Raw genomic sequence first — 12387 nt, forward strand, 5'->3', positions numbered from 1 at the left:
AGGGACGGAGAATCACTGGCAGTTCTCTTTCCAAGGAAATTAACTTAAATATGATTAGACTATAGTTTACTACAGTGTCTGTAAATGCAGTTGAAGTCGGAAGTTTACATACACTTAGGTTGGAGTCATTAAAACTCGTTTTTCAACCACTCCACAAATTTCATGTTAGCAAACTATAGTTTTGGAAAGTCGGTTAGTTTTGGAAAGTCGGCTACTTTGTGCATGACACAAGTAATTTTTCCAACAATTGTTTACAGACAGATTATTTCACTTATATTTCACTGTATCACAATTCCAGTGGGTAAGAAGTTTACATACACTAAGTTGACTGTGCCTTTAAACAGCTTGGAAAATTCCAGAAAATGATGTCATGGCTTTAGAAGCTTCTGATAGGCTAATTGACATAATTTGAGTCAATTAGAGGTGTACCTGTGGATGTATTTCAAGGCCTACCTTCAAACTCAGTGCCTCTTTGCTTGAAATCATGGGAAAATCAAAAGAAATCAGCCAAGACCACAGAAAAAAAATTGTAGACCTCCACAAGTCTGGTTCATCCTTGGGAGCAATTTCCAAAAGCCTGAAGGTACCACGTTCATCTGTACAAATAATAGTACGCAAGTATAAACACCATGGGACCACGCAGCCGTCATACTGCTCAGGAAGGAGACGCGTTCTGTCTCCTAGAGATGAACGTACTTTGGTGCGAAAAGTGCAAATCAATCCCAGAACAACAGCAAAGGACCTTGTGAAGATGCTGGAGGAAACAGGTACAAAAGTATCTATATCCACAGTAAAACAAGTCCTATATCGACATAACCTGAAAGGCCGCTCAGCAAGGAAGAAGCCATTGCTCCAAAACCGCCATAAAAAAGCCAGACTACGGTCTGCAACTGCACATGGGGACAAAGGTCATATACTTTTTGGAGAAATGTCCTCTGGTCTGATGAAACAAAAATAGAACTGTTTGGCCATAATGACCATTGTTATGTTTGGAGGAAAAAGGGGGTTGCTTGCAAGCCGAAGAACACCATCCCAACCGTGAAGCACAGGGGTGGCAGCATCATGCTGTGGGAGTGCTTTGCTGCAGTAGGGACTGGTGCACTTCACAAAATAGATGGCATCATGAGGAAGGAAAATTATGTAGATATATTGAAGCAACATCTCAAGGCATCAGTCAGGAAGTTAAAGCTTGGTCGCAAATGGGTCTTCCAAATGGACAATGACCCCAAGCATACTTCCAAAGTTGTGGCAAAATGGCTTAAGGACAACAAAGTCAAGGTATTGGAGTGGCCATCACAAAGCCCTGACATCAATCCTATAGAAAATGTGTGGGCAGAACTGAAAAAACGTGTGTGAGCAAGGAGGCCTACAAACCTGACTCAGTTACACCAGCTCTGTCAGGAGGAATGGGCCATAATTCACCCAACTTATTGTGGGAAGCTTGTGGAAGGCTACCCGAAACGTTTGACCCAAGTTAAATCATTTAAAGGCAATGCTACCAAATACTAATTAAGCGTATGTAAACTTCTGACCCACTGGGAATGTGATGAAAGAAATAAAAGCTTAAATAAATCATTCTCTCTACTATTATTCTGACATTTCACATTCTTAAAATAAAGTGGTGATCCTAACTGACCTAAGACAGGGAATATTTACTAGGATTAAATGTCAGGAATTGTGAAAAACTGAGTTTAAATGTATTTGGCTAAGGTGTATGTAAACTTCCGACTTCAACTGTACATGTTGATAATGGAAAGAAGTGGAGGGTGCTCAACCAATGTGAGTCGAGGTGCAATCAAAATGTTTTATCATAATTGAAAAGGAAAACGCGTGGACAGCGTTTCGCCTTTTACTTTTATATAAATATAGATTACACATTTATTTGTCCATGCCTGATAATCGTCCTAAAAGGTAGGCTATATCCTATATGATAATCGTCCTCCTAATAAAAGGTAGGCTATATCCTATATGATAATCGTCCTAATAAAAGGTAGGCTATATCCTATATGATAATCGTCCTCCTAATAAAAGGTAGGCTATATCCTATATGATAATCGTCCTCCTAAAAGTTAGGCTATATCCTATATGATAATCGTCCTCCTAAAAGGTAGGCTATATCCTATATGATAATCGTCCTAATAAAAGGTAGGCTATATCCTATATGATAATCGTCCTCCTAAAAGGTAGGCTATATCCTATATGACAATCGTCCTCCTAAAAGGTAGGCTATATCCTATATGATAATCGGCCTCCTAATAAAAGGTAGGCTATATCCTATATGATAATCGTCCTAAAAGGTAGGCTATATCCTGTATGATAATCGTCCTAAAAGGTAGGCTATATCCTATACGATAATCGTCCTCCTAAAAGGTAGGCTATATCCTATATGATAATCGTCCTCCTAAAAGGTAGGCTATATCCTATATGATAATCGTCCTAAAAGGTAGGCTATATCCTATATGATAATCGTCCTCCTAAAAGGTAGGTTATATCCTATATGATAATCGTCCTAATAAAAGGTAGGCTATATCCTATATGATAATCGTCCTCCTAAAAGGTAGGCTATATCCTATATGATAATCGTCCTCCTAATAAAAGGTAGGCTATATCCTATATGATAATCGTCCTAAAAGGTAGGCTATATCCTATATGATAATCGTCCTCCTAAAAGGTAGGTTATATCCTATATGATAATCGTCCTAATAAAAGGTAGGCTATATCCTATATGATAATCGTCCTCCTAAAAGGTAGGCTATATCCTATATGATAATCGTCCTCCTAATAAAAGGTAGGCTATACCCTATATGATAATCGTCCTAATAAAAGGTAGGCTATATCCTATATGATAATCGTCCTCCTAAAAGGTAGGCTATATCCTATATGATAATCGTCCTCCTAAAAGGTAGGCTATATCCTATATGATAATCGTCCTAATAAAAGGTAGGCTATATCCTATATGATAATCGTCCTCCTAAAAGGTAGGCTATATCCTATATGATAATCGTCCTCCTAAAAGGTAGGCTATATCCTATATGATAATCGTCCTCATAAAGGTAGGCTATATCCTATATGATAATCGGTCCTCCTAAAAGGTAGGCTATATCCTATATGATAATCGTCCTCCTAAAAGGTAGGCTATATCCTATATGATAATCGTCCTCATAAAGGTAGGCTATATCCTATATGATAATCGTCCTCCTAAAAGGTAGGCTATATCCTATATGATAATCGTCCTCCTAAAAGGTAGGCTATATCCTATATGATAATCGTCCTCCTAAAAGGTAGGCTATATCCTATATGATAATCGTCCTAAAAGGTAGGTTATATCCTATATGATAATCGTCCTCCTAAAAGGTAGGCTATATTTGACCTTTTTTTTGTTGTTGACATTTTTGTCATTTAGCAGACGCTCTTATCCAGAGCGACTTACAGTTAGTTTATTTTTCATACTGGCCCCCATTGGGAATCAAACCCATAACCATGGCATTGCAAACACCATGCTCTACCAACTGAGCTACCTCCCTGCCGGCCATTCCCTCCCCTACCCTGGACGACGCTGGGCCAATTGTGCGCCGCCCCATGGGTCTCCCGGTCGCGGCCAGCTACGACAGAGCCTGGATAGGTATATCCTATATGATAATCGTCCTCCTAATAAAAGGTAGGCTATATCCTATATGATAATCGTCCTAAAAGGTAGGCTATATCCTATATGATAATCGTCCTAAAAGGTAGGCTATATCCTATATGATAATCGTCCTAAAAGGTAGGCTATTTCCTATATGATAATCGTCCTCCTAAACGGTAGGCTATATCCTATATGATAATCGTCCTCCTAAAAGGTAGGCTATACCCTATATGATAATCGTCCTAATAAAAGGTAGGCTATATCCTATATGATAATCGTCCTAATAAAAGGTAGGCTATATCCTATATGATAATCGTCCTCCTAATAAAAGGTAGGCTATATCCTATATGATAATCGTCCTCCTAAAAGGTAGGCTATATACTATATGATAATCGTCCTCCTAATAAAAGGTAGGCTATATCCTATATGATAATCGTCCTAATAAAAGTTAGGCTATATCCTATATGATAATCGTCCTAATAAAAGGTAGGCTATATCCTATATGATAATCGTCCTCCTAATAAAAGGTAGGCTATATCCTATATGATAATCGTCCTCCTAAAAGGTAGGCTATATCCTATATGATAATCGTCCTAATAAAAGTTAGGCTATATCCTATATGATAATCGTCCTAATAAAAGGTAGGCTATATCCTATATGATAATCGTCCTCCTAATAAAAGGTAGGCTATATCCTATATGATAATCGTCCTCCTAAAAGGTAGGCTATATCCTATATGATAATCGTCCTAAAAGGTAGGCTATATCATATATGTTAATCGTCCTAAAAGGTAGGCTATATCCTATATGATAATCGTCCTCCTAAAAGGTAGGCTATATCCTATATGATAATCGTCCTCCTAAAAGGTAGGCTATATATCCTATATGATAATCGTCCTAATAAAGGTAGGTTATATACTATATGATAATCGTCCTCCTAATAAAAGGTAGGCTATATCCTATATGATAATCGTCCTAAAAGGTAGGCTATATCCTATATGATAATCGTCCTCCTAAAAGGTAGGTTATATCCTATATGATAATCGTCCTAATAAAAGGTAGGCTATATCCTATATGATAATCGTCCTCCTAAAAGGTAGGCTATATCCTATATGATAATCGTCCTGCTAATAAAAGGTAGGCTATATCCTATATGATAATCGTCCTCCTAATAAAAGGTAGGCTATATCCTATATGATAATCGTTCTCCTAAAAGGTAGGCTATATCCTATATGATAATCGTCCTAAAAGGTAGGCTATAACCTATATGATAATCGTCCTCCTAAAAGGTAGGCTATATCCTATATGATAATCGTCCTCCTAAAAGGTAGGCTATATCCTATATGATAATCGTCCTCCTAAAAGGTAGGCTATATCCTATATGATAATCGTCCTCCTAAAAGGTAGGCTATATCCTATATGATAATCGTCCTCCTAAAAGGTAGGCTATATCCTATATGATAATCGTCTTCCTAAAAGGTAGGCTATATCCTATATGATAATCGTCCTAAAAGGTAGGCTATATCCTATATGATAATCGTCCTAAAAGGTAGGCTACATCCTATATGATAATCGTCCTCCTAAAAGGTAGGCTATATCCTATATGATAATCGTCCTCCTAAAAGGTAGGCTATATCCTGTATGCAAAGCGTAGCTCAAGAGAAAGTGAGAGTGTCCGCTGGCTTCATTCTTGCTGCTTCCAGTTCAGTAGCCATAGCTGCGAGATCAGGTGTACGTGGTCTCAATTAAATAGATTATAGCCTATGCATGGGCGGAGAAGCACGGGCAGTTATCTTTCCAAGGAAATGTACTTCCTAAATATTATTAGGCTATAGTTTACTACAGTACATTGCCTAGAAATAAATATTGATCACCCATGTTTGTCTCAGTCTGAAAATTGACCCACTCCTAAAATGTAGGCTATAAAAATAGCTCAAGAGAACGTCTCTCCAACTGCTCTCTTCAAACTACTTATAGTAATACCGAAGGCCTAATATAATGGGCCACGTGAGAATCTCTGGTAATTTAACCTATTTCTTAGGTTAATTTGGGCACAGAATTGCCGGGACCATTGCCGGGACCATGGCCGGGACCATGGCTGGGACCATGGCTGGGACCATGGCTGGCAAGTGAACTGCGTCACATACGCCTAAAATAACATTGTTGGGTTGGGACCAGTTCTTGCGTTAACGGGTCGGACAGAAAGCCAGTGGGTGTGTTTGGGTGCGGTATGAAAAGCTGCAGGTGCGAGCAGGAGCGGGATGAAGAAATCAGTCCCACACAGACCTAATTATTGATAATAATAATAATAAACTATATAACAATAATATGTGACCCCCTGTCTGCCTTCAAGGTAGTGGGGCAACACGTGTCTAACATTACCTGACACCTGAAGACTTGTATTAGCTCCCTGTGCTAATACCTAGGCTTTAGCTCAGCGGGCTACACAGACTTTTGGTGTGTAGGATCACCAGATTCTGACCTTCGAACCCAGACTGAGACATAAACACACACACACCCTCCCACACTCTGACCTGAAGACTTGCATTAACTCCCCAAGCTAATGACTAGGCTTTAGCTCAGTGGGCTAACACCCTCCCACCCTCTGCCTATCTGTCTGTCTTCAGGATGCAGTGAAGCGTCTGGAGTGGATAGCCGGCGGGACGTGGACCCCGTCAGCGCTGAAGTACGCCTACGACCACCTGATCAAGGACAGCCGCCGAGCTAAAGCCAACGTCACCGTGGTGGTCATCACAGACGGACGGTTCGACCCCAGGGACGACGACTCACTGCTCACATACCTCTGCAGGTAGCAGACCGGGGAGATGGAGCTGTGTGTTGTGGGTGTGTGTGTGTGTGTGTGTGTGTGTGCGTATCGAGTGGGGACACATGTTTTATCAGCTGTGTGTGCCACCTATCTGATGATCTGTGTGTGTGTCTCTGTGTGTGTGTCTCTCTGTGTGTGTGTGTGTGTGTGTGTGTGTGTGTGTGTGTGTGTGTGTGTGTGTGAGCAGTGACCCCAGTGTGGATGTGAGTGCCATCGGTATAGGAGACATGTTTGACCAGATAGAGGAGAATGAGAGTCTGAAGAGTATAGCCTGTCAGAGAGACGGGAGGGTGCTGGGGATGAGACGCTTCGCTGATCTGGTGGCGGAGGAGTTCATCGACAAGATAGAGGCCGTGCTCTGCCCAGGTACAGTACACACACACACACACACACACACACACACACACACACACACACACACACCTAAATCCTCTCTCTCTCTCTCTCTCTCTCTCTCTCTCGTACACATAGTACTTGTATAACAGAGACAAATGATCAATAACTTCATGATCAATAACTTCATGATCAATAACTTCATGATCAATAACTTCATGATCAATAACTTCATGATCAATAACTTCTCTCTCTCAGACCCTGTGATCGTGTGCCCTGACCTTCCCTGTAAAACTGGTAAGATCATTCTGATTATTGAGATTTAAAGATTTTAATTCTGATGTCCCTTAACTAACCTTAACTAACCTTAACTAACCTTAACTCGTTCTCCGTACTGCCTCGATTGGCAAAAAATAACCAAATGCGCTTTGTCGTGGAAAACATTTAAATCTTTACATTAACATGACAGCCCATCACCCTGAGGCTGAACAATGATAATTAAACCAGAGATTTAAAGAATTAACAAGCTAGAAAGGTAGAACGGGATTTCACAGATTGGAATGGAAGAACAATTAAGCAACGTGCTTGGTGGGTGTACCGGCGGCCATATTGGAAAGTGACCATTGGGGATGTTGATTCGTCACTTTTCATCGCCCACTATTCTCCTGCTCGGTGGGGGGCGTGGCCAGCCTGCTGGGCAGTTTAATATAACAGTTAGAACTGGCAGATACATAATATAACAGTTAGAACTGGCAGATACATAATATAACAGTTAGAACTGGCAGATACATAATATAACAGTTAGAACTGGCAGATACATAATATAACAGTTAGAACTGGCAGATACATACAATAACAGTTAGAACTGGCAGATACATAATATAACAGTTAGAACTGGCAGATACATAATATAACAGTTAGAACTGGCAGATACATAATATAACAGTTAGAACTGGCAGATACATAATATAACAGTTAGAACTGGCAGATACATAATATAACAGTTAGAACTGGCAGATACATAATATAACAGTTAGAACTGGCAGATACATACAATAACAGTTAGAACTGGCAGATACATGATATAACAGTTAGAACTGGCAGATACATAATATAACAGTTAGAACTGGCAGATACATAATATAACAGTTAGAACTGGCAGATACATAATATAACAGTTAGAACTGGCAGATACATAATATAACAGTTAGAACTGGCAGATACATAATATAACAGTTAGAACTGGCAGATACATAATATAACAGTTAGAACTGGCAGATACATAATATAACAGCATGAAAATACACGTAAAGGTTTAACCTTGAAAGGATTTTAAAGCTGTAAACCAGACATGTATATATATATATATGTATAAGCCTATCATCTCATCTCTGGTAGCAGCACAGTGTGTCATTCCAATGTGTGTGTGTCCCTTCAACGTGTGTGTGTGTGTCCCTTCAACGTGTGTGTGTCCCTTCAACGTGTGTGTGTGTGTCCCTTCAACGTGTGTGTGTCCCTTCAACGTGTGTGTGTCCCTTCAACGTGTGTGTGTGTGTCCCTTCAACGTGTGTGTGTGTCCCTTCAACGTGTGTGTGTGTCCCTTCAACGTGTGTGTGTGTCCCTTCAACGTGTGTGTGTGTGTGTGTCCCTTCAACGTGTGTGTGTGTGTCCCTTCAACGTGTGTGTGTGTCCCTTCAACGTGTGTGTGTGTCCCTTCAACGTGTGTGTGTGTGTCCCTTCAACGTGTGTGTGTGTCCCTTCAACATGTGTGTGTGTGTCCCTTCAACGTGTGTTTGCGTATGTGTGTTTCAGAGCCAGCAGTGGCCAGCTGTGTTCAGCGCCCCGTGGACCTTGTGTTCATGCTGGACGGGTCAGAGAGGATGGGAGTGGAGAACCACCGCCGCGCCAAGGAGTTCATCGAGAACGTGGCTCGCCGCCTCACCCTGGCCAACGGCGAATCAGACGACAGGAATGCCCGCGTGGCCCTGCTGCAGTACGGCGGCCAATCAGAACAGAGGGTGGAGTTCTCGCTCACGCACAATCTGACGGTGATCGCTGATTCGCTGGCGGGGATGAGCTACATGGACTCCGCCTCTTCTCTGGGCAGCGCCATCATACACGCTGTCAATAACCTAGTTATGTCACAGGTACATTCAGGTCCATAATTATTGGCACCCTTGATAAAGTTGAGCAAAAAACACTGTATAAAATAAATAATACAAATACTGAGCTATATTGTATTCTCAAAAATATATCTAGTTAAGATAGGGGTCAAAATTATTGCCACCCTGTTTTCAATACTCTAGCACACTCCCCTGTTTTCAATACTCCTAACGCTGTATAACTGTACTGTCTCTCTGTGTGGTTTACAGGGCACCCGCCTGGCACGTCGTAACGCTGAACTGTCCTTCGTCTTCATCACTGACGGCATCACTGCGGGCAACAGCCTGGAGGAGGGCGTCTCAGCCATGCGGCGGGCCGAGGGCATTCCCACGGTGATCGCCATGGGGACCGACACGGACCAGGAAGTGCTGAGGAAGGTTGCCCTGGGAGACACGTTGGCCATCTTTAGAGGGGAGGACTACGCCACGCTGGGGAAACCCACCTTCTTCGAACGCTTCATCCGCTGGGTCTGCTAATCAGCTAACCAGTTCGTTAGAGCTAATGAGCTGTTTTTTAACTAGCTGTTAAAGCTGCAATCCGTAAGAATCTTTTCAGTTATGAAAAAGAAACAAAAAGGTGTTCTCTGGGATTTGAATTAAAGTCATATGGTGCTCTGCGGTTTTCCAGGCTTTAGCAAAATAGCAGAACTTGGACTTCTAGCTCATCCACAAGACACAAGGCACTCCAGATTGTTGAATCTTTTAAATTAGTTAAATTACAGATTCCACCATTAACTAGATAAGCGCAAACAACCAAAGCCCCTGATATCAGTGATCTGATATTGAATGTTCAAGATGTTACAACTGTAGGTCCATTTATTTGTCGTTGATTCTTTGCATTGTGTTTCTAGAAGAGATCCCTCTCTGTGAGGTCTGTATTGTGTTTCTAGAAGAGATCCCTCTCTGTGAGGTCTGTATTTTGTTTCTAGAAGAGATCCCTCTCTGTGAGGTCTGTATTGTGTTTCTAGAAGAGATCCCTCTCTGTGAGGTCTGTATTGTGTTTCTAGAAGAGATCCCTCTCTGTGAGGTCTGTATTGTGTTTCTAGAAGAGATCCCTCTCTGTGAGGTCTGTATTGTGTTTCTAGAAGAGATCCCTCTCTGTCTCGCAAAACAGTCTCTACTTTTCAAACAGTCTTAAGTTTAAAAAGTCTTCAACTTAAAAAGTCTTAGGTTTTTCAAACAGTCTTAAGTTTTAAAAGTCTTCAACTTAAAAAGTCTTAGGTTTTTCAAACAGTCTTAAGTTTAAAAAGTCTTCAACTTAAAATGTCTTAGGTTTTTCAAACAGTCTTAAGTTTAAAAAGTCTTCAACTTGAAAAGTCTTACATTTTCAAACAGTCTTAAGTTTAAAAAGTCTTCAACTTGAAAAGTCTTACATTTTCAAACAGTCTTAAGGGTGTTATTTCGTTTTTAATTTCAGTGAAAGTGTCTCTTATCTATTATTATTCTAGATCAGACAATCATTTAGACACACACACACACACACATAAACACACACACAGAAATACACACACACACAAACACACACACAGAAATACACACACACACACACACACACAAACACACACACACACACACACACACAAAGCACACTAAAAATGCATTTGTTGTAAACTGAAAATGATGTAATAAAGCCAGCTTCAGTGTTTCTGTGTGTGTGTTTCTCTGTGTGTGTGTGTGTGTGTGTGTGTGTTTCTGTTCTTGTATTTGAGATTGTATTGGGACCACAACTTGCATAAACACCTTTCATATTAGGACCTTTGGACAAGTTAGGACCAAAAGCATGGTCCTCACAAGGCAAACCACTGGAATAGCCTGGAAATAGCATGCTAATATGCCTGGTTTGAAAATCAAGTAAAACTGTCATGGTCCTAATAAGGCAGTATTTTTGTAGGCCCCCTATGGGTACTGCAATATCGTATCATTGGATGGCCGAGAACATCAAGCGCCCTCTATAGGGAACATATAGTACTGCAGTATTTTCTCATTGGATGGCAGAGAACATCATGATTTTTCTGATTGGACTGTAGAAGCTGGCTCAGGGATTTGTTGTGATTGTCAACATCCATATGTGCATATGCTGTGTGTCACTGACTGCAACTGAAAAGCAAGAAGGTCGCTAAAATCAGCCTTTTTAATCAGTTTAATATGCTCAATTTTATTATTAAATTCAGCCTACTCTAGTAATCAGTTAATGTTTAATGCTAAATATCATGTCATGTTATACTGAATACCAGTGCTAAATAATTCATGTTTTTTGGGATTGGTTTAACCCTTAACAGTGAAAACTTATTAGAAAACCAGGTTTTTCTCAGTTTTCTTTGCCCTTTTGGGAACCCTTACAAATTAAATCTAGGTAGTGGTATGTATCCATGTGTACAGTTGTGGTCAAAAGTTTTGAGAATGACACAAATATAAATTTTCACAAAGTCTGCTGCCTCAGTTTTTATGATGGCAATTTGCATATACTCCAGAATGTTATGAAGAGTGATCAGATGAATTGCCAAGTCTAGGTCCAAAAGGCATGTGGCAAATAAAATTGGATTTGATTTGATTCAATTGTTGTGAAGAAGGCTTCAGGGCACCCAAGAAAGTCCAGCAAGCGCCTGACCGTCTCCTAAAGTTGATTCAGCTGCGGGATCGGGGCACCACCAGTGCAGAGCTTGCTCAGGAATGGCAGCAGGCAGGTGTGAGTGCATCTGCACGCACAGTGAAGCGAAGACTTTTGGAGGATGGCTTGGTGTCAAGAAGGGCAGCGAGGAAGCCACTTCTCTCCAGGAAAAACATCAGGGACAGACTGATATTCTGCAAAAGGTACAGGGATTGGACAGCTGAGGACTGGGGTCATTTCCGATTGTTTGGGGCATCCGGAAAAAAGCTTGTCCGGAGAAAACAAGGTGAGCGCTACCATCAGTCCTGTGTCATGCCAACAGTAAAGCATTCTGAGACCATTCATGTGTGGGGTTGATTCTCAGCCAAGGGAGTGGGCTCACTCACAATTTTGCCTAAGAACACAGCCATGAATAAAGAATGGTACCAACACATCCTCCGAGAGCAACTTCTCCCAACCATCCAACAACAGTTTGGTGATGAACAATGCCTTTTCCAGCATGATGGAGCACCTTGCCATAAGGCAAAAGTGATAACTAAGTGGCTCGGGGAACAAAACATCAACATTTTGGGTCCATGGCCAGGAAACTCCCCAGACCTTAATCCCATTGAGAACTTGTGGTCAATCCTCAAGAGGCGGGTGGACAAACAAAAACCCACAAATTCTGAAAACTCCAAGCATTGATTATGCAAGAATGGGCTGCCATCAGTCAGGATGTGGCCCAGAAGTTAATTGACAGCATGCCAGGGCGGATTGCAGAGGTCTTGAAAAAGAAGGGTGTAACACTCTGGCTCTATGGACGTTTATATTGAGCCAGGGTTGTTCATTTTCTT

At 41.1% G+C, this 12387-nt stretch overlaps 1 protein-coding gene across 1 annotated transcript in view; it reads left to right on the forward strand.

Moving 5' to 3' along the window:
- Positions 1-10591, forward strand: part of LOC121580529 (collagen alpha-2(VI) chain-like) — a 62547-nt gene extending 51956 nt beyond the window's left edge. The window contains exons 24-28 of the mRNA XM_041895453.1: positions 6252-6433; positions 6639-6817; positions 7043-7081; positions 8597-8931; positions 9157-10591. Of these exons, the coding sequence (XP_041751387.1) occupies positions 6252-6433; positions 6639-6817; positions 7043-7081; positions 8597-8931; positions 9157-9423 (1002 nt within the window). The 3' untranslated portion in view covers positions 9424-10591. The remainder of the gene's footprint in view (positions 1-6251; positions 6434-6638; positions 6818-7042; positions 7082-8596; positions 8932-9156) is intronic.
- The last annotated feature ends 1796 nt before the right edge of the window (positions 10592-12387 follow it).

The sequence above is a fragment of the Coregonus clupeaformis genome, unplaced genomic scaffold (genome assembly GCF_020615455.1).
Source record: "Coregonus clupeaformis isolate EN_2021a unplaced genomic scaffold, ASM2061545v1 scaf0409, whole genome shotgun sequence".
Taxonomy (NCBI): domain Eukaryota; kingdom Metazoa; phylum Chordata; class Actinopteri; order Salmoniformes; family Salmonidae; genus Coregonus; species Coregonus clupeaformis.